This window comes from Erpetoichthys calabaricus, chromosome 9 (assembly GCF_900747795.2).
Source record: "Erpetoichthys calabaricus chromosome 9, fErpCal1.3, whole genome shotgun sequence".
NCBI lineage: Eukaryota > Metazoa > Chordata > Cladistia > Polypteriformes > Polypteridae > Erpetoichthys > Erpetoichthys calabaricus.
The window spans coordinates 45,163,344-45,186,592 of NC_041402.2; the positions used below are offsets into that span (position 1 = coordinate 45,163,344).

Below are 23,249 nucleotides of genomic sequence, written 5' to 3' on the forward strand. Positions count from 1 at the left end.
GTCTCCTTACTGCAAGGCAGCAGCACTGCCACAGCACCATCCTTTAAGAAATCAATAAATACATAACGAAATAAACAAACAAAAAATTATGACACATGCACTTATTTATGCTCATATATTCTTCTGTTTTATGTATTTATTTATTGTCACATTTCACTATACATTTATTTGCATATTTATCTCATCTGATCATGTGTTTATTTTATTTAGTTTGAAAGAGAGATCCAGAATTCATTTAAAGCAATGAAAAGAGAAAATGTGAACAGGTAGAATGAAAAGAATCAAATAAATTGGTGTTTTGATAAATGCTTAATGTAGCCCAAACTCCAAAAGATATGGTGGAAGAAGTTGACAAATGCAGCCAATATCAATTACCAACAATTTCTTTTTTTACATAAAAAACACTATAATAATATATCACAACCAGATAAACATACTGTATGTTGTATATTCATTTTTGAAAACAATGGGTGGTCTGCTCAGTTTAGTTTAACCTCATCTTGTCACTCTCACTTCGGTACAGCCACTCAAACACTGCACGTATATTTTCTACTACATACTGCTAAGATGTCTTCCTCAGAGAGAAGGACTTAGTCTTCCTTATTCTTATTTCTACAAGCTTGTCTCCACACCCATTACACTTTGTAAATTCCAACTGAAGATACTGGATTTGGAGATTAATCAGATAGGGACATCACAGCAGTTTTAAATTTGGGGTCAATGTGTTATTTTAATTCTATAACCTGAAATATTCGGTGTAAGAATAATGAGGACACGGTGAGGTGCTGGGGACCAAATGAGTACACCATTTAATAAGAAACTTAAAATCGTAAGCAAAAGAAATGTTATACAACAGTATCATGGATGTCAGCCATCTGATTGTCTCTCTCAGGCTTAAAGAATGGCTGTCTGCTGTGGAACTCCATTCAGTCAAAGTCCAAATTCATCAAATAACAACTGACTTCTAGCAGCTTCATTCTTTAAATAGGATGCAGGCTGAAGAGGTGGAACTACCAGGTCAAAGCCAGAAATGACATCAGGGTGTTTCGAAGGACTCATCCTCTGGTCTGTGGATGAAATAAAGAGGACATTAACAACAGTGCTTTCTCTGACGCTGGTGTTGGTGTGCTTACCTTAAAAGGGCCCTTTGGAAGCTCCAGATGTACATGCATCTGACATAAGTTACAACTTTACAGCAGATCACAGAAGAAATTTTAACAGTAACTTAGAAGCTTTAAGACTGACTCTTTTCCAAAAAAAAACCAAACAGTGCCACCACTCTATGGTCATAAGCCAGTGTAACAGATAAGCATAAAATTAAGCCTAAATGGTCTTAGCTACAGAGCAGATACGTATTTGACCAGCTGGCATTACTTCTTCATTTACACTTTTACAAAATCCACAATTAAAAGAGGCTGCAGGACTGTTGAGACTTTACTACAACGTCATTTCCTCAGTGCGTATCCAGTGAGGGCTTTGGCACAAACTAGCCTTCAAAGCCCAGACTGTGCTGTCTGTAGAAAATTCCAGAGGGTGCCACGGCCTAGTAGAGCCTGGAAACTCTGTATCCCTGAATCCTTTCTCTTACTGTGAAAAAGGCAATGCCATTAGGGAATCATTTTTGGTTCCCCAAAGACTAATCCACAAGAAGGTTCCAGAAAGAACCTTTATTTATTTAGTTCTGTAATAGGCTCCATAAATAACCATTAATAGATGGCAAAAAATTGTGAAATACCAATGGGTTCCTAGTTTTAAAAGGACTCGTGCTAGAGGAGTTCCTTCTGGCCAGTAATGACTTGTCCTTCTGTGACATGTGAGGTTTTATGTCAGCTGGACAGGAAGGAGTGGGGTCAAATACCTTCACTGGACAGCTACTCGGGATTGTAGGGAAAGAAGGAGATGACAATGTTAGTGGCAGCACCCCCTCTCATCTCAATGGGTCACTACAGTACATACCTTGACTGAGCCTGCAAGGAGGTTCTCTGACGTGCATGCATGACAATATACACATTGAAAGATTGTACCCACCTGGGAATTTAACAAATACTGTTGAAATAACAAACAAGATAAACTGTGCTCCTGAATATTCCAATGTTTTACTCAGCAAATAATGCTTAATGCTATACTGTAATAGCACTACTGAATTTTATTAAAGATTTTTATCAAGGTAGTATTCAGAAATATAATGTTATCAAAACCCCTGATTAAAAGATTATAAAAAAAATAGCAAAGATTGAAAACCTTGGTTTGTTGAGGTATGCTCAAACTAGTCAATAGACAATTGGTTTCTTCTTTACTGAATCTATTATAAAGGCTAATAGGCTGATGCTCAGGGTATTACTACATTACTACATTTTGAAAATGTTCAGAAAAGGAATTCAATTTTTTTTCGTCATCTGTCATGGAGAAATCTTCTTCAGAAAAAAACAAGCAGAGTCTTCAGATCGGCAGTCAGAATTTAGACATTATTGCAGAGCACAGGAAACCATTGCAGAGCACATAAAGCCATCTTAGTTTATGAAATGAGCCCAGTGGGCTGGGTGTGACTTGTTTTTATTTCAATTCTAATTACCAAACATCCATTTCGTACATTTTTCATCATTCATTTTACATGTCATCTTACAACTGTGACCTTGTGCTGTATCTGTTTTTATAACCTTGCCTTGTAAACATCTTTTCCCTAATAATCATCAATCTTTTCATAACAATCATTAGAACGCAAAGGTTGGCCTAAAGGTGACAATCACCTAATCATCTTTAACATTCCTCTCATTCTCACATTCCTAAAAATTGGTCGCCTTTTAATTAATCAATCCTCATCATTAAGTTGGAACCAGGATGAACCACATATGTGAACTGCTCAGTTAATAGTTGCTTGTTTGACCAGAATCCCGTTTGGCTAAAATCATAGGCAGCTGTGCTTTTAAGTGCAGCATGCAGCTTCACTGATAAGGGATATGCTGCTGGACCTGGAAGCAGGCAATTGGCCTTCAGCCGACAAGAACAGTTCTTCATGACAGCTTGGAAAAAGAAAAAATACTCATATTGCTCAAAGCCAGCTGATATAATATGTTTTGCTATAACTTGACTCTTTAAGATATTGATTTATGAGGAATCATTGACAGATAAACTTAAATGCTACCTAAAATATATATATACATGACAATGTGACAGGCATGTGAGGCAGCTGCGTCTTTAGGCAGTGGCACGCAGCCACATACGGTTGACTTGCCAGCACAGTGGCTGAGCCACTGGAGATGAATGCAGATAGCTGTTTTAATAATCATATCTTAATCTCTTGTATGGCTGAAACTACTAACACAATGCAGGTTGCTTTTAAATTGATCATCTAGAATATTCATCCATCCATCCATCCATTGTCTCCCGCTTATCCGAGGTCGGGTCGCGGGGGCAGCAGCTTGAGCAGAGATGCCCAGACTTCCCTCTCCCCGGCCACTTCTTCTAGCTCTTCCGGGAGAATCCCAAGGCATTCCCAGGCCAGTCGAAAGACATAGTCCCTCCAGCGTGTCCTGGGTCTTCCCCGGGGCCTCCTCCCAGTTGGACGTGCCTGGAACACCTCACCAGGGAGGCGTCCAGGAGGCATCCTGATCAGATGCCCGAGCCACCTCATCTGACTCCTCTCGATGTGGAGGAGCAGCGGCTCTACTCTGAGCCCCTCCCGGATGACTGAGCTTCTCACCCTATCTTTAAGGGAAAGCCCAGACACCCTGCGGAGGAAACTCATTTCAGCCGCTTGTATTCGCGATCTCGTTCTTTCGGTCACTACCCATAGCTCATGACCATAGGTGAGGGTAGGAACATAGATCGACTGGTAAATTGAGAGCTTCGCCTTGCGGCTCAGCTCCTTTTTCACCACGACAGACCGATGCAACGCCCGCATTACTGCGGATGCCGCACCGATCCGCCTGTCGATCTCACGCTCCATTCTTCCCTCACTCGTGAACAAGACCCCGAGATACTTGAACTCCTCCACTTGGGGCAGGATCTCGTTACCAACCCTGAGAGGGCACTCCACCCTTTTCCGGTTGAGGACCATGGTCTCGGATTTGGAGGTGCTGATTCTCATCCCAGCCGCTTCACACTCGGCTGCGAACCGATCCAGAGAGAGCTGAAGATCACGGCCTGATGAAGCAAACAGGACAACATCATCTGCAAAAAGCAGTGACCCAATCCTGAGCCCACCAAACCGGACCCCCTCAACGCCCTGGCTGCGCCTAGAAATTCTGTCCATAAAAGTTATGAACAGAATAGGTGACAAAGGGCAGCCCTGGCGGAGTCCAACTCTCACTGGAAACGGGTTCGACTTACTGCCGGCAATGCGGACCAAGCTCTGGCACTGATCGTGCAGGGACTGAACAGCCCTTATCAGGGGGGCCGGTACCCCATACTCTCGGAGTACCCCCCACAGGATTCCCCGAGGGACACGGTCGAATGCCTTTTCTAAGTCCACAAAACACATGTAGACTGGTTGGGCAAACTCCCATGCACCCTCCAGGACCCTGCTAAGGGTATAGAGCTGGTCCACTGTTCCGCGACCAGGACGAAAACCACACTGTTCCTCCTGAATCCGAGGCTCGACTATCCGACGGACCCTCCTCTCCAGGACCCCTGAATAGACTTTTCCAGGGAGGCTGAGGAGTGTGATCCCTCTGTAGTTGGAACACACCCTCCGATCCCCCTTCTTAAAGAGGGGGACCACCACCCCGGTCTGCCAATCCAGAGGCACTGTCCCTGATGTCCATGCGATGTTGCAGAGGCGTGTCAGCCAAGACAGTCCTACAACATCCAGAGCCTTGAGGAACTCCGGGCGTATCTCATCCACCCCCGGGGCCCTGCCACCAAGGAGTTTTTTGACCACCTTGGTGACCTCAGTCCCAGAGATGGGGGAGCCCACCTCTGAGTCCCCAGGCTCTGCTTCCTCATTGGAAGGCATGTTAATGGGATTGAGGAGGTCTTCGAAGTATTCCCCCCACCGACCCACAACGTCCCGAGTCGAGGTCAGCAGTGCACCATCCCCACCATATACAGTGTTGACACTGCACTGCTTCCCCTTCCTGAGACGCCGGATGGTGGACCAGAATCTCCTCGAAGCCGTCCGAAAGTCATTCTCCATGGCCTCCCCAAACTCCTCCCACGCCCGAGTTTTTGCCTCAGCAACCACCAAAGCCGCATTCCGCTTGGCCTGCCGGTACCTATCAGCTGCCTCCGGGGTCCCACAGGACAAAAGGGTCCTGTAGGACTCCTTCTTCAGCTTGACGGCATCCTTCACCGCCGGTGTCCACCAGCGGGTTCGGGGATTGCCGCCACGACAGGCACCGACCACCTTACGGCCACAGCTCCGGTCAGCTGCCTCAACAATAGAGGCACGGAACATGGCCCATTCGGACTCAATGTCCCCCACCTCCCTCGGGATGTGGTCGAAGTTCTGCCGGAGGTGGGAGTTGAAGCTACTTCTGACAGGGGGCTCTGCCAGACGTTCCCAGCAGACCCTCACAACACGTTTGGGCCTACCACGCCTGACCGGCATCCTCCCCCACCATCGAAGCCAACTCACCACCAGGTGGTGATCAGTTGACAGCTCCGCCCCTCTCTTCACCCGAGTGTCCAAGACATGTGGCCGCAAGTCCGACGACACGACCACAAAGTCGATCATCGAACTGAGGCCTAGGGTGTCCTGGTGCCAAGTGCACATATGAACACCCCTATGCTTGAACATGGTGTTCGTTATGGACAATCCGTGACGAGCACAGAAGTCCAATAACAAAACACCGCTCGGGTTCAGATCAGGGGGGCCATTCCTCCCAATCACGCCCTTCCAGGTCTCACTGTCATTGCCCACGTGAGCATTGAAGTCTCCCAGCAGAACGAGGGAGTCCCCAGAAGGTATGCCCTCTAGCACCCCCTCCAGGGACTCCAAAAAGAGTGGGTACTCCGAACTGCTGTTCGGTGCATACGCACAAACAACAGTTAGGACCCGTCCCCCCACCCGAAGGCGAAGGGAGGCTACCCTCTCGTCCACCGGATATTCATAAACCCTAATATATACATTTAAATGCAATTTAAAAATATTTATATGTTTAAAATATTTATGCACTATCATGCAAGCTTACTTAGTTTTCTTTAAGTTTAAGGGCCTTGAAGGCTTTTTGGATTCTTGCTTAGTCTTTCGTCAGCCAGTAGGCCCGGCACAGCTGCCATGTCCCAAAACAAAAGCTTGTTCCCTTAAAAAACAAAGTGTCCTTGGTTCATAGAAAACAAGGCAAGTGAAAAACAAGCAGGCCACATTAAAAACAAAAGCAGCGGCCTGTAAATAATAGTGCCTGTCTAAGTCACTTAGAAAGATGTCAAATTAAATAGTCAATAGTTCTAAAACTAATAACAAGGCATATTGATCCTTAATCTTAACCTCAAAAAGTCTAAGAGAATTGTGTGAACTTCTAAGATGAAACCTTGCAAAACAGTCAAAGCACTAATATTTTTAGAAATGAAGAAATTACTGATAATCAGAGGTGGGTAGTAACGAGTTACATTTACTCCGTTACATTTACTTGAGTAACTTTTTAAAAAAATTGTACTTTTAAGAGTAGTTTTACTGCAGATACTTTTTACTTTTACTTGAGTACATCTGTGAAGAAGAAACGCTACTTTTACTCTGCTACATTGGGCAACACTCGACTTGTTACTTTTTTCTATTTATACATTACACTACATTTTTTCCAGAGAAAAGTCACCCGTGGATCTACTGCATGACTGTTTCACCAATCAGACATAGCAACAATAATCACATGACTCAGTTTCACCAATCAAACATAGCCATGCAGTCACATGACCACACACAAATGTCCTGCGTCTGCGAGAGTCTTTTTAGGGCTCCTGTTCACTGCTAAATGGTCACAGCTTCACTACAAGAACCATGAGAAGTTTAACCATCACTTCACTGAGTGAAGAACAAGCACGTTTTAACCAAACATGCACAGACAGTCAAGGTAAGGTGAGACTTCTTGTACATGCACAAACTGCCTTGTTCTAATGTTATTTTCTATCAGCTGTGCTATTTGTAGGACAAATGTGTGACGATGCTGGTCCCCTACAGACTCCCTCTTCCCACATGGGAGTCTGCTAAACCCACACCGTCGATAGTTATGACTGAGATGAGCTGACATATGAGAATAATTCACTGATGAGGCCAGAGGATGGTGGAAAAAGTGCTCAAGTGCTTTTATTAAAAACCAGTCAAAACAAAAGTAAAATCAACAAAAGTGTCAATGGTGCAGTGTTCTAAAAAACAGTACATATATAAATCCATAAAAATCATTGTGAAAAGTAAGGATAAAAAAATCAATAAATCCGTTAAAAATCGGAGGTTAAAATGCAGACTAACTCCTCCTTATCTCAGCCCACCTCCTTCTCATTCTCCTGGCTCACCCATTGCTCACGTAGCCGGCGGAGACTGAGCTCTTTTCTTTTCTCCTTTTCTTTGATTTCCCCCGTCTTTTTTTGTGCTGACCCGTATATATACATGTTACCTACTGTAGGTATTGGTTTCAAAAGCTTTGTTGTGAAAAACTGAGATTTGGAACTTTGTGTTAGTTGTGCATCTTTATTTTGTGAAAATGTTATTTATTTTTACTCATTTTTTAATTTTATTATTTGGAAATAGCAGAATTTGCAGCATTATTTTATTTTTGTGTCTCTTATTACAACATTTCTAAAAAATAAATAATTTGTTATGTTCAAACAGTTACTCAGTACTTGAGAAGTCTTTTCACCAAATACTTTTTTACTCTTACTTGAGGTCACAATTGTGCAATTGAAACAGTATTACAGACCCTGTGTTACAAAAATAAATAAATATATCTATCATACTGAACAATCAACCCTCTTTCTCTCCCCAATTCAGAGAGCTAAACTGCCAAAAAAAAAAAAAAACCAGTCCAATACAAAGTAGGTATGCATGTTTGTTAACAAGGCAGAAGAGGATTGTTAGAGATCCAGTGCGCTTATTTTAGAATTCAATTAATAAAGTTATGGTAAATTCCCAAAAATTCTTGAACCATTCCATGCATACAATATTTAATTTATTCTTTTTTAAGGGTACTAGGGGGCTTCACCCCCCGCTCGCTTCACTCGTCAAAAGCAAGCACTATGCGCCATTGTGAAGACAGGGTCTGAACGCACCCCAAGGAGATGCGGCCGCTCCTCCGAAACCCCTCTTAAATGGTGATACAATGGGAAACAAATTGCTTTTTTTTCCCCCACTCTTTGCTCAATTAGCTGCTGGCTTGCTGCTTCTGCCATGCTGCGTGATCTGTACTTTGCTCGCCTATCCCTTCCCATGCCAGCGCTACATGCTGTTGTGAAGAGGGAGGTTGTTTTTTTTACCTCCTCTTTACTCGATCGGCTGCTGGCTTGCTGCTGCTCCTGTGCGGTGAGATCTGCATTTGGAGTGGAGCTTCAAACGTTTTAAAGTCACTGCCTTGTCTCTCTTCTCCCCCAGACATCTTCAAACACTAACTGATCTCTTTTCGCTGTTCTGTTATTTCAGCGATTAATATTTTCCATTTGTTTGCGCTAATGTGATAATTTCTCTACGGCTATGCGTCATTGTGAAGAGGGGGGCTGAATGCACCCCAAGGAGACGTACTTGGTCCTCCGAAACCCCTCTTTAATGGTGATACAATGGGAAGCAAATAACAGTTGTTTTTTTTAACCTCCTCTTTGCTCGATTAGATGCTGGCTTGCTGCTGATCCCGTGCCACGTGATCTGCACTTTGCTCGCCATAACCCTCCCCCACCCCCCGCCAGCGCTACACGCCGTTGTGAAGAGGGGGACTGAATGTACCCCAAAAAGATGCGGCCACTCCTCCGGAACCCCTCTTTAACAGTGATATAATGGGAAGCAAATAACAGTTGTTTTTTGCTCGATCAGCTGCTGGCTTGCTGCTGCTCCTGTGCAGCATGATCTGCATTTCATACGGCGCTTCGAATGTTTTAAAGTCACTGCCTTTTTTGTCTTCTCCCCGAGACATCCTCAAACACTATTCGATCTCTTTTTGCTGTTCCATTAATTCACCGAGTAATATTTTCCATTTGTTTGCTCTAATGTGAGCTTTACTCTTATTTTCTTGAGACTTTCGAATTTTCCTATTTCCATTATCTCTAGCCTGCTCTGCATGTGTATAACAGGATTTGCTTCCAAAGGTTATAAGTATGACGTGATCTGCCCGTCTCGTGGAAAGTGAAAGTGTGTCTCTGTCTCTGTCTCTCAAAGATCTCCCTCTCTCTCTGAAAGATCTCTCTTCAAAAGATCACATCTCATTACAAGTTTTTTTTTATAATAGACAGTTATACTGTAACACATCACTTTCCCATTGAGTTTTAAAAGGTTGGTTAGAGTTCTTTTATTTAAGCATTTCATGCTATGAGTGTAGCAGATGATACCATTACACAATGCTATCCCACTAGATATTACTGCAAATATTGTTTTAATATTAATTTTGGATCCAAGGTTATATTGTAAAATATGCAACAATTTTAAGTCAGAATCGTCTGAGTATAGAGCATTTTTAAACATAGAGTGGTGCTTATCTGAAATTCTTATTGAAAGAAGTCTGACCCATAACCCTCAAGATCATCTAGAGGTAAAGTTCTTGAAATGAATTTATAAAATCTATTAATTGTATCAGTATCACTGTAGGGACAGACACTAATGGAAAATGTATAAAGGTAAGTTGATTATTTATGACACAAGTTCTAGTCTGTATGTGGAAAACAAATATTTGTAGCTGGAAGAACATGTTTATTATGTATTAGTTCAAAGGGTGCGTAAACCACATTATCTATATTGAGATCTCTTAAGGTCAAAGTACCTAATGACTCCATAAGGCTGACGATAGAAGGAAAAAGTCAAGCGGTGCAATGCCACATTCTTGTCTACAGGTTTTTTTTAACATGTGGCTGTTTTAAATTTAAGTTAAATCAAGTTATATTTCACTCTTTTTGAATGAAGAATTTCTTAAATTATATAGGTATGCAGTGAAAATTCTTCCATCTAGAGTAAAATGAATGGAAGACTATTCATTAAATTTATGTTTTATATTTGGCCCAAAAAAGTAAGTATTTTGTCTGCAAATTATTTGTTTTAAATGAATTTCATATATCACATCATTCAGTATCCTATTAAGTGTGCCATTAAAGTCTTACTCAATCTTTCTTTTGCTTGTTTTCTATTTTCAGCCCAGGGATGTCGGGACCTAGTCTAAATAAATTTAAGTCAGATTGAGAATATATCTATCCATGTATTTATATATTTATTTTTTTATCTATCCATGTATTTATATATTTATTTTAATTCCATTTTGAGACAACAAGGAATGAAAATCTGTTATACATCTTAAGACCGAGATTCCAAATAAAATTATGTTTGGGAAATTTACAGAAATAAAATATATTATAAAGCACATACTCTAGGGACAATTAAGAATCGCCAATACACCTAACCTGCATGTCTTTGGGAAGAAACCGGAGAAAACCTACGCAGACACGGGTAGAACATGCAAACTCCATGCAGGGAGGACCTGGGAAGCAAACCCAGGTGTCCTTACTGCGAGGCAGCTTCTGTGCCATCACTATTATGATTCCCATTTTTTACATTATATATTATTTGCAGATTCTAAAAACTTAAGGTGCTTAATTAGTACTCAGATCCTTAAAGTCCAGGTTGGTCACCAAGATTGGCTCCTGCCATACACCTAAGACTTCAAAACTGTGCAGTCATAAACTGGATTGAGAACATTAGAGAGAGACTTTTTTTTGGACTACTAATGATTTATGTTTTGATTTGGCAGGTGGTAATAATCATTGGGTGGCACAGAGGCTGCCTCGCAGTAAGGAGACCAGAGCTCTCGTCCTGGGTCCTCCCTACATGGAGTTTGCATGTTCACCCCGTGTCTTTATGGGTTTCATCTGCATGCTCCAGTTTCCTCCCACAGTCCAAAGACATGCAGGCTAGGTGAATTGGCGATCCTAAATTGGCAAAAGTATGTGGTTGGGGTTGATGTGTGTGTGCGTGTTCACCTTGCAATGGACTGGCACCTGTCCAGGACTTGTTCATGCCTTGCAACTTATGCTATCTGGGATAGGCTCCAGTATACCACTACAACCCTGTTCAGGACTAAGCAGGTTAGAAAATTAATGAGTGACAATAATCATTACAATGAACATTTCAATTAAATTTTTGATAGCACTACATACAGCATATTCAAAAGGAATTCAGGCCAATTTACTTTCTGTTCACTTTATTGTGTTCTAGATTCAGTTTTAAATGGATAAATTTTCCATTTTTAGCCTTCAATCTATATTCAATAATGACAAAGTGAAAATATTTTTCAAAAAGGTTTGCAAATATTTAAAAAATAAGAAACTGAAATCTCTTCTTTATATAAGTATTCAAATCCTTAATTCAATACTTTGCAGAACAGTACATTTTCAAGTCCCTGCACAGATATTCTATGGGGTTTAAATCTGGGCTGTGTCTGGGACACTCGAGGACAGTGAGAGACTGTATCATCACAGTTGCATACTTTATGTCATTCTCGTGCTGAAAGGTGAATCGTCGCCCCCATAGGAGTAGGTTTACTTGAAGGACCTCTCTGTATTTGGCTGTATTCATCTTTCCCTTAATTCTGACTGTTTGACCTGTTCTTGCCACTGAGAAGCACCCCCATAGCAAGATGCTACCACCACCATGCTTCACCGTAGGGATGGTAGAAGACAGGTGATGAGCAGTGCCTGGTCTTCACCAGGCATAGTGCTTGAAGTTACATTTCTGTTTCATCAGATTAGAAAATACTTACTTCATGCTTTCATAGTAATTTAAATGCCATATGGCAAACACTAAGCAACAGTTACAGGAGAAAGCTTGCATTTGTAATCTATTTAGTTAGCCAATAAATTTCACTCTACTTTCTCCTGTATCAATCTATGGCTAACACGGTACAGCACTCTACTGCTAAGCAAGAGTTAGTCACTCTACCATAAACTCCTGATTGATGTAGTGCTACTAAGATGATTGTCCTTCTAACAGTTTCTCCCTTCTCAGCGGAGACAGCTGAAGGTCTATTAGAGTAATCATTGGATTCTTACTCAGTTTGGCCAAACAGCCAACTCTAGTAAGTTCTTCCATTTCATAATAATTGAGAAAACTGTGCTCCTGGGAGCACTCAAAGCTTTAGAAATAGTTTTATCCTTACCCTGATCTTTGTCTCACCACAATGTGACTGTGGAGCACCACAGTGAGTTTCTTGGACTTCATGGCTTGTTTTTTGTCTACTGTGAATTGTGAGACCTCATATACACAGATGTGTACCTTTCTAAACAATATGCAATCAATTCAATTTGCCAAATGTAGACTTCAATCAGGTTGTTCACACACCTCAAAGAGAATGAAAGCAAATAAGATGAACCTGACCACAATACAGAGTGCTTAAAAAATTTTGGTTTTTAACAAATTCACCGAACTTTCTAAAAACACATTTTCACTTTGTTATTATGGGTAATTGTGTGTAGACTGATGGGCAAAAAAGGCAAGTTTATCCATTTGTAATGAAACCTATAATAAAATAAAGTGTGCAGAAAGTGAAGTGGTTTGAGAACTTTCAGAATCCATTGCATATATCACTAAGCAAATGATAAAATGTTTTTATGCTTCAAAATTATTTTGAAGCATAAATTATAGATTCTTCCTTGATCTATACATATTAATAAAAGGCAAAGCCCTCACTGACTCACTGACTGACTGACTGACTGACTGACTGACTCACTCACTCTATGACTCACTCATCACTAATTCTCGAACTTCCTGTGTAGGTGGAAGGCTGAAATTTGGCAGGCTCATTCCTTACAGCTTACTTACAAAAGTTAGGTAGGTTTCATTTCGAAATTCTACCCGTAATGGTCATAACTGGAACATGTTTTTTGTCCATAAACTCTAATGGAGGAGGCGGAGTCACGTATCGCGTCATCACGCCTCCTACGTAATCACGTGAACTAAAAACAAGGAAGAGATTTACAGCACGAGTCAAACGCGGGAGCGAAGGTAAATGACGTTAATTTTTGACTGTCTTTTAATACTGTGTAAGCATACATATTAACACATGTGCAATTAAACGTGTGCATTTACGGGGTGATTTCTCAGGCTTAAAAGCTCGCCTTTTACTAAAAAGGTAAATGCAAAAATATTTTCAATCATTCTATGATCTGCTTCTCACAACTGAAGGCACCGTAGCTGATGTTACGTCACTTGCTGTCCAACCATAAGCGTTACCTGGTAGGTAACCGGCCATTCACTTTACTCCCTTACGGGAATCGAACCTCTGAGGTTTTCTTTTGTTCTTAATTAAAATTTAAAAGCAATACTTCACCGCTGCTAAGCCCCTCTAGCGCTGACGTCCAAGGTTCGATTACCGTAAGCAAGTGCTGTGAGTGTGTAATTACATTCACGGCATTCGTAGTCTGATTCACAATCTGATTGTATGGGTGGTTACCTACCAGGTAACGCTTATAGTTGGCCACCAAGTCAGGTTGAAGTGATCACTCGAGTAAAGGCAGCTTCACAAAAAAACAGATCCTTAACAAACTGTTATTAGTATATTTTCCCTCAATTTAAAAAGGTTTTATTTTCTTCTTAATAAAAATTTAAAAGCGGTACTTCGCCGGTGCGAAGCGCGTGCATTTGACCGACTGACACATACAGACATATTCATGAGTGCAGGTACTTCAGAAAGAAAGCACCGTGTAAACCTAAAGTTTAAATTAAGTTCATAGACCTACAAAAGGTTGCCATTCATTTGAGGCAAGATTGCTTTTCTTCTGTACAACTATACGTTGCATTCTCAAGAGTGTGCTTGCACGGCTTCGGATATAGATATATATATATATATATATGTATGTATGTCTATATATAAATATGTAAACTTATAAGTACTGCCTTACTTCTCTTTAAGAAAGGAAGATGTAATGATACTTGATTTAAACGATTCCATGTCTTCCTGGGTTTGCTTAGCTTATTGTTAATATCTTTACACGTTTTTTTTAAGACTTATTGACTGAAACGGGCTTTCACAAAAAAAGTTAGGGCTTTGCTACAGGATACATCCTCCACAAGTTAAGCAAGTAAAAATAAAATATATATTTCTGTTTTATTTAAACCTTTTAAGTTCGTATGCATAGCCCCATTTGGCTGTTTAATTTTTTTTTTCTTTCTTCAGTAATATTTAATCTCCTTAAAGAAAAAGAACATATCCATTTTACTTTTTTTGTATCTCTTTAGTAATATTTTAGTGTAAAAGGATAACCAGTATTTAAACCTTTTATGTTACTTTATACATTTATTTTACACAATGTTGAAAAATTAATAAGAAAGCTACATATTTTGGCAGCTGCTGCTTTCATTTTCAATGAAATGAAAAAAGCTCTCCAAGAGAAAACATCAATGAAGAACAAACAGTTTGCACTATCTAAAAATGAGAAACCCTCATTTATAAAAGTTTGCTGCAGATGACTTAACTGAAAATAAATGAATAGTTCCTATGTGCATAATACATATTTATCTATTTTACTTATGCTTTTATTCCACCAACTTACAACATCTGAGGTACAATTTGTTACATTACTTTTGTTTTTTGCAGCACAGGCAGGTGAAGTGACGTCCTCAGGGTCACACAGTGGTGTCAGTACCAGGATTTGAACTGACAAGCTCCGGGTTTACTGAAATATTACTGAAGAAAGAAAATAAATGAAAACGGGCAAATAGGGCTATGAATACAGATGTCCATCCATCCATTATCCAACCCGCTATATCCTAAATACAGGAGCCAATCCCTGCCAACACAGGGCACAAGGCAGGAAACAAACCCCGGGCAGTGTGCCAGCCCACCGCAGGGCGCACACACCCACACACCAGGGACAATTTAGAATCGCCAATGCACCTAACCTGCATGTCTTTGGACTGTGGGAGGAAACCGGAGTACCCGGAGGAAACCCAGACAGACACGGGGAGAACATTCAAAGTCCACGCAGGGAAGCGAACCCGGGTCTCCTAACTGGCACCTTTCACTGCACCACCATGCCGCCCGCATACAAACTTAAAAGGTTTAAATAAAACAGAAATATATACCTTTATTTTTACTTCCTTAACTTGTGGAGGGTGTATCCTGTAGCAAAGCCCTAAGTTTTTTCATGAAAGCCCCTTTCAGTCAATAAGCCTTAAAAACAGGTGTAAAGCTAAACTTGCAGCACCACTATTCAATTACACTTGCCTAACGCCTCTCCTAAGGGGACATACTGTGGGATCTAGGCATCAGTCAAAGCACCAATCACAGGCCCGATTAGAAAGCGGGAAGCTGTGATTTGTCGTCTCCCTCCCATGTAACAATCACAGCCCGTGTTATTACGCACTATGTATGTATGTATGTATGTATATATGTATGTGTATATATATATATGTTGATATGTGTATATATATATATGTATATATATGTATATGTAGATATGTGTATATATGTATATGTATATATATGTTTACATAACCTGTTTAACACACTACTTCTCCACTGCGAAGCGCGGGTATTTTGCTAGTTTTATGATAAAGTAAATGTAGAACTATACTGTATCAAGAAATTTTAACATAATTTCACTTTTCACTTTTCTTTTTTAGTGAAATTTTCTTCTGAAGACAATTCATTGACTCAGATCTGTCATTCAAGTTCAATAACCAATCATGGGGAATCAACCATCAGAATGCCATGGATGTAACTGTTGTGTCTGTGGTACTAGGCTTCCTCCTTGCACATCATTCGATAACTTTAGAAAGGACTGGGTTGAGGGATATTATGTCTACATTTACAATGGTGGCCAATATTACAGAGAAGTTGGGGTAGACAATCAATACAAGTGTCCTGACTGCTTCCATCGGCCAATAAGAGAACGACTTGAAAGAGAAGAAAGGGAAAAAAAGAAACGTGAAGAGGAAGAAAGAAGGAAAAGGGAGGAAGAAGAGAGGAGGAGAAGAGAAGAAGCAGAAAGACAAAGAAGAGAGGAAGAGGAAAGACGAAGAAAAGCAGAGGAAGAACAAAGGAGAAGACAGCAAGAAGAGGAGAGACAGAGAAAAGAGGCAGCAGAAAGAGAAAGAAAGGCAGAAGAGGAAAGGAGAAAAAGGGAGGAAGAAGAAAGAAGAAAACTTGCTGAAGAAGAAAGAAAAAAAAAAGAAGACGCAGATAGGAAGAGAAGGGAAGAAGAAGCAAGACAAAAGAGAGAAGCTGAAGAAAGGGAAAAACGAGAGCTTCAAGAGAGGCTGGATCAGACGCTTAAGAATGCTAAGGCCAAATCAGAACAGGAAGAAGACATAGTCCGTGAGAAGATGGAGCAGAAAACCACAACAGACATTGTAGTCAGCCAGTTTGATGAGTTTGAAACTATCAAGGTTCACCTTGAAAATCGTGAAACTGATAATGAAAACCTTATGGATGTTTTATGTGCCAAGAGTGGAATATCACTTTCTAACATGACACTAACTGCACTCACAACAAAGCAAGTTGAGAGCCTTTCCAAATCTCTGGAAACACTGCTTTTCCAAGAATGGCCTTCAAATCCCCCAAGCAGACTTGTTCTTGTCCATACACAGGTGCTGCTCACAGAACTTGTGCTCACAAATCTTAAAATGGAGGACAGCAGTTTGCAAGAGGGCGTCACCAACCAAGCCCAGTATCTGGTAGAGACAATGAATAATGCTGGAGAAAATATAACTGAAATGTTTAATTTCACACAGGCTTTGCTGAAAGTACATAAAAGAATGCTGGAAAGCACATATCAATGTAGTATTGTAAAGATCACTAAGCAGATAACAAAGACAGAGAATCTTCCTGCAGAGGAAGTCTTTCTCTTAAAATTTTTAGAAATTCTACAGAAGTGCCTGAGAGAAGTCAGTGAGCCAAAATATGGAAAAGAGATCACAAATGTGGAGAAAAAGTGCTATGAGGTCTTGCTAAATGCAACAACTCGATCCTATAATGAGGAAGCATATTCTGAACTGACCTGCAGACTTCTGAGGATTGTCCAATCTGGCCTATGGCAGCCCAATGAAGCTATGGATTTTATGTATGACTTAGTAAAGAGCTGCAGTGATCCTGTCCTCCTCACGAAGGTGCTACATCTGATTGAAATCTACCGGGTCCCTCCAAACTGGCAGGATGAAGATGGTAAGAAGATCACTGACCACCTTGGAACAGAAATTCTGTATCAAGAATTTGAAAAGGATTTGAAAAAAGAACCAGAAAAGTCACTTGATGCTGTTCTGGAAGAAATTAAAAAGACTGGAAGCATTGACATTCAAACTCTTGACAAGGTGACCTGCATTGTTTCAGGCGTCCAAAAAAGAATTGCTGCACTCAAAGTGAATGAACGTGACATACTTGAAAATATACCAAAAGGTTCTCTGAGTGCTGGTAAAATTGCTGAAGACCTTGAAAAAATTTTATTCACGTTGTGCAAAGGAGTGTTTAAAGTGAATAACTATTACCCAAGGGTGACTCAAATGGTCACCTGGTGCCTGCTAGCCTTGTCAAAATACAGTAAGTTACTTGAGGTTGGCACTGGAGAAGGGAAGTCTTGCATCATAGCAATGTTTGCGGCCATGCGAGTACTGATGGGACAACAAGTGGATGTTGTTTCCAGTTCTTCTGTACTCTGTGAGCGAGATGCAGAAGACTGGAGCCCCTTTTATAAGCTTTTTAGCATCACAGTGGATACAAACACTAACAAAACCAAAGATGAAGAGAGAGCCATCTGTTACAAAGCTGACATTGTCTATGGGACAGTAGAGACTTTTGCAGCTGATTATCTGCGCCAGACCTTTGAGTTAAAACAAGTACGACCCAATCGCAAGTTTCACTGTATCATTGTGGACGAAGTGGATTCTTTGCTGCTGGATCGAGGAGTGCAGCTCACTTACTTGTCAAGTGATATGATAAGCCTTCAGCATCTTAACACAATCCTAGCCATGATCTGGAGTGTGGTAAATCAGCATGGTTTGGTTGCTACAGAGAACAAAGTATTTATTCGTGGCCCTCCTGTACCTTTTTACAAAGGCATATTTGATTGTCTAAGTGGAGATAACCTGGGCCTAGAAGAACCAATTGATATATTGGAAATTGCAGAGGAGAACGGCCTTGTTCCATCTGGATTTTCAAAGGAAATTGGAGCCAGTGACAAAGATAAACTTAATGAGAAACTCAAAAGTATCCCCCAGAATGCCATGTTAAAGTTTTTCAATGTCCTTGAAGATTACATTCCATATCACTTTTCAACATACATTCAAGATGCAAATGGAATACTTCAGCTGACTGCTGATGACAGCACTCCTGGACTTCCTTTCTTTGTGCTAGACAATGGACTTTGCTGTTTGCTTTGTGATTCAGATGAACAGCTCTGGGAGCCAGTTCGCAGTTACGTATTGGAACATCTCCAGTTCACACCTTGTACCAACAACGCTGAGAAACATAGCATCCCAGGCTTTTTAAAAAACCTTGTAGAAACAAAAATGCAGACATGGGTAGAAAATGCATTTTTAGCAATTAAGCTGCAGCCAGACAGGGAATATGTTGTCAAAGGTGACTGCATCCTGCCAGTGGACTTCAAATCTACTGGGATTATTGAACTAAACAAAAAATGGGGAGATGGCCTGCAGCAGTTTCTGGAAATGAAGCATCAGACAAAGATCAGTACCATGTCCACAATCACTAATTTTATCTCCAATGTCTCTTACTTCAATAAGTATCAAGGCCAGGTTTTTGGCACCACTGGAACTCTGGGCACTGATGCAGATATTCAATTTCTGTCCAAACTCTACCCAAACCTTACCGCTTGCCGCATCCCAACATTTAACAGAAGAAAGTTATTTGAAGTTCAAGGAGAGATGACAAACACTTCTGAGGACTGGAAAAGAAAAATATGTGCTACAGTTCAGGAACAGATCTCTCCCAGTTCAACTGGAAAAGGCAGAGCTGCTCTAGTGATCTGCGAGAGCATCAACAGAGCCATTGAAATTGAAAAGGAGCTGAAACCTTTTGTGCGTGGCCAGCTGAAACTCTATATCCGCAGTGACAATGACAATGCAAAAATTTTAGATGCTGAGTTGGCACCTGGAGATGTGATTGTCGCCACTAATTTGGCTGGCAGAGGAACGGACATCAAAGTGTCTGGGGATGTCAATAACAGTGGAGGACTCTTTGTGGTTCTCACCTTCCTTTCCCAGAATGCAAGAGTGGAACTTCAGGCTTTTGGCCGCACAGCTCGAAAAGGAAAGCCTGGCTCAGCTCAGCTGATTGTATGCACTAACCATATGCCAGAATACCTTGGTGAGGTCAACACTCTAGGAGCAGTGAAAAGGATCAGAGATCAAGTAGCAAAATCACGTGTGCTACACTACTTAGATGATGATATTCCAGAGATCTTCTTAAGAGAAGAGTTATTTTTCCAGTATTGCAAGATCTTACTTTCTGTGTACAATGAGATTGAAGATGTGGAGGATGAGAAGGCAACTGTAGCTGTTCTAAATGAGTACTGGGGAATATGGCTGCAACTCAAGTCTAAGCCAATACTGGAATTGAAGAGAGATGAGCTGTTGGCTTCCTTGGCTTCCGATATTGCTAAGGCCAAGCAACTGTGCAAAACAGAAGAATCTCCATGTTCTAGCATCTATCAGTACATCCGGTTTGGCAACAAAGAACTCTTTGATGGAAAATTTGAGCTCAGCTCCCGGTTGTTTGAAAAAAGCATGGCTCTTGATCCCTCTTGGGCTTCTATTGCTTTTTACAGCCATGCCTACTGCACAATAAAGCTGTCAAAAGACAATTACTTAAACAAAGCAATGGAAGATTTGGAAAAAGCAAAAGAATCTCTGGCCAATTTCAAAGAGCAATGTGTGGTGACCCTGCAGTTAGTTAAACTTGCTAGTAAATCCAAAGAGAGCGAAGAAACCACCAGATTCCAGAATCACATAATGACAAGATGCCAAGTACTTGATTTCTTTAATAAAAACATTGAGGAAGCCATTAAGAAGTTGAAAGAGATCAAGGATAAAGGAAGGGATGCTATTGTGGAAGAAACTTCTGTTTTTGCACTGGTCCCAGATGCACAGTCTGAAGTTCATCAAGAACTCTATGAGTTTTACAAACTGGGCCTGGTCAACATCTATACTGTTAAGGAAAAACCCAGGTTTTGTTGGGAGGGTCTGGTTGTCTTCCTCCTGGGAGTTTTACAGCTTGTTGCAGGAATTATTCTTACTGCTGTAACCTGTGGCACACTTGCCAACATTGGTATGGCATTGATTAGTGAGGGAATATCAGACTGCATCAGTGGTGCTGAAGCCATGATAACTGGAGAATTCAGTTGGGCCTCATGGGCCATTGAGAAAGCAATCTCTGTTGGCCTCTCCTTGGTCAGCTTTGGAATTGGCAAGGTTATTGCCAAAGGTGCTAAAGCAACAATGACGGCAATCAAAGCCATTGGTAAGAATTTGAAAGCTTTACCAAAAGTACTCAGCAAACAGGTCAAGACTGGGCTTAAGCAGGCTCTAAAGGATAACATAAAGAATGTTCTTAAATATGCCGGCAAAGAGATTGCAGTTGAGGTCCTTAGTAAAACAGAGGATATAATATTGGATAAAATTGTGGAAGAAATTAAAAATAAGGCAAAGGAAGCAGCAGTTGAATCAGTGCAGAAGAATATGAAACAGGAGCCCTTAAAGCCTCTGGCAGATACTGTGGTGCTGTCCCATCTAAAGGACGGCATGCAAGTGAATGTCCTGTTGTCAGATACCATTAGTACAGAGAAGTTGAAGAACATCTTTAAGGAAGTTGCCGATACAGTGCTGGAATCGGATAAAGAGGGTCTGGAGTGGCAGGAAAAACTTCATTCATCAATGCTTGAGGTCCTTGGTAATGCTTCTGAAGAGTCTAAAGGAAAACTTAAAATTGCTCTGGGTATCATCCAAGCAACTTATATGAGTGCTTTGGCTGCAGATGCCATAGCTTCGGTTATCACTATGTCTAATCAATTTAATGGAAAATACTGTGAGGATCTTGAGAAAATGATTCAAGAAAACAATATGGCAGGAAAAGCACAAAAAATAGTGTTAACCACAAATGAATCCATACTTTTAGATGGCTTTAAAGGGGAGCTGGCAGTTGAAGTTGCAGGTTCACTAGTGGATGTGCTTGCTTTGGTTTTCCAGCAGAAGTTCTCCAACCACCTTGTGAAATTTGCTCAAAATAAAGTTAATGGTAAAATCAATACATTTCTTGAAGATAAGATAAAAGTGGATGCTGATACTTTCATAAAGTCTAAAGAAGTTTCCACTGGAAATGTTGTAGACTACAAGAAAGATCTCACACCCACTGCAGTAAAAATGCAGAAGGCTGTAAAAGCCTATGCTGCTGATATTCAAACTACTAAAAGACCAGCCACTGTGGTGGATATTCGTGTGTTAGCTGAGGTCACAGGAAAGAGGATTGTTGTTCTGGCTGATAATAAAGGTGACATGAGGAAGATCCAAACATTGAACCCCAATACAAAAACCATCACTGGTACCATAAGTGTGGTTTACCGACCCAAGAGTGAGCAGTACCCCAGTGGTCGTTATGATGTGTGCATTAAAGGGAAAGTTGTAACTGTATCTGGTGAAGGAAAAGTCTATGCAGCTGTTGCCAAAGGGCTTGAGCCTGATGTGTCAGAAAGCAAGGTAACTGAAAAAGCCACAGAGCTAAAAGCACTGAGCTCCAAAACTTTATCAGAGAATGTGTCTCAGTGGAGTTTAGTTATTCAGCGTAAGAAGTGGGTCGATGAATTTAGAGGGGTAAGCATTAAACTTTAAAGTATTGAGGCATTAGCTTACATAGTGCTTTCTGGTCACAACTATATCAGTTTAAGGCATCTATGCATAATCAGTAATCTAATCCTTAACTCTTTCATTAGCATTATTCAAAAAAATAATTTTAAATGCTAATTATATAGTTATAAAAATGGAATTGTTGTTTCTCATTTATCACAGTTTTTCTCATAAAGGGTAAAGAAATTTGAAATGACAATTCCAAATAATGATGGAGCATATTTCTAAGTGTTTATGATACAAATAGTCAATTTCTGAAACTCTGTTCCTAATTATTTTACTTATACTGTGACTGTGTACTGATTCTGTGACTAAAATTCATTTTGAGAAAAGTATTATAAGTGGTCACGCTGAAGCAGAAGCTCAAGCTGAAAGAAAACTGCAATTAATTTGTTTCAACTGCTATAAATCAGTTGTTATTTGGTGATTCTGTACACAAACCTTCTGCTTGTCTTTTTTCAGGTGTATTCTGCATTTGGAAGTATTAAAACTTTAAAAAATTAACAAAACTTTAAAACACATCTGTCTCTCACATGCTTCTGCAAAGACATCTTTGGTGTTTTTTGTATTATCTATTGTTCAGTAGTTTCTATTCATTTGTTAAAATCAAATTAGGTATTGGCAATCAATTAAATGATCGAAAAGACACTGAAAATAATTTTTATGAAATTTCTTAAGATCTGATTCACCAGCATACAGTATATAGTAGACTCTTTGCCCACAGTATTGTATGAAATATAGCGACTTTCTGTGTTACAAATCCTTTCAACCTCATTTAGATATTTCATTTTCCTTCAACTGGTAGTCGTGAGTTTCATTACAGTGAGGTCACACAATGCTGCACTTCAAAGACATCAAAAGTTCAGAGTTAGGAATATTCCTGTTTTATCAGCATTACACCACTTCACTTTTGACTGCTAAGGCTCATTTTCTTTTCTTATTTTACAGCCCATCTATAGAGAAACTTGTAACTGTAGAGTGCTATGTAATTCAACTATCAGACCAATGATTTTATTCAAAATGCACAGAAAGAAAAAAGAAAATAATTTAAACATAGCCTTCCCAATCTAATTGTTTGTCTCTCATTCCAAATAAAGTCAGTTAATAAATTAATAAATGGTTATTTAATTTACCAATTTACAGAAAGGATAGAAAGCTTAAATGGAATGTAATACACTTCACGTATTTGAAGACAACATGTTATTTAGCTCTGCACAGGTGTTGTGTCATCATGGAGCTGACCTTAAATTAGGTTTGCCACTCATGTTCTAACACTCTCTTTCTA

General features: G+C 40.3%; 1 protein-coding gene and 1 long non-coding RNA gene across 12 annotated transcripts in view; one reads left to right on the forward strand and one right to left on the reverse strand.

Moving 5' to 3' along the window:
- LOC114657229 (uncharacterized) overlaps nucleotides 1–23,249 on the forward strand; it is a 454,729-nt gene that overhangs the window by 2,712 nt on the left and 428,768 nt on the right. For 6 of the 11 annotated variants that reach the window (XR_007935800.1, XM_051931642.1, XM_051931638.1 and 3 more), the window contains exon 2: nucleotides 15,737–20,707. Coding sequence is in view for 10 of the 11 variants with exons in the window: in XM_051931642.1 (XP_051787602.1) it covers nucleotides 15,800–20,707 (4,908 nt within the window). In the remaining variant the exon portion in view is untranslated. Of the gene's footprint in view, nucleotides 1–15,736; nucleotides 21,753–23,249 lie in introns of all 11 variants that reach the window. The other 5 variants (XM_051931641.1, XM_051931633.1, XM_051931640.1 and 2 more) reach the window with 3 other exon arrangements.
- The window catches only part of LOC127529118 (uncharacterized), a 430,004-nt gene continuing 428,358 nt past the window's right edge, over nucleotides 21,604–23,249 (reverse strand). The window contains exon 3 of the long non-coding RNA XR_007935801.1: nucleotides 21,604–21,752. This is a non-coding gene — a long non-coding RNA (uncharacterized LOC127529118). The remainder of the gene's footprint in view (nucleotides 21,753–23,249) is intronic.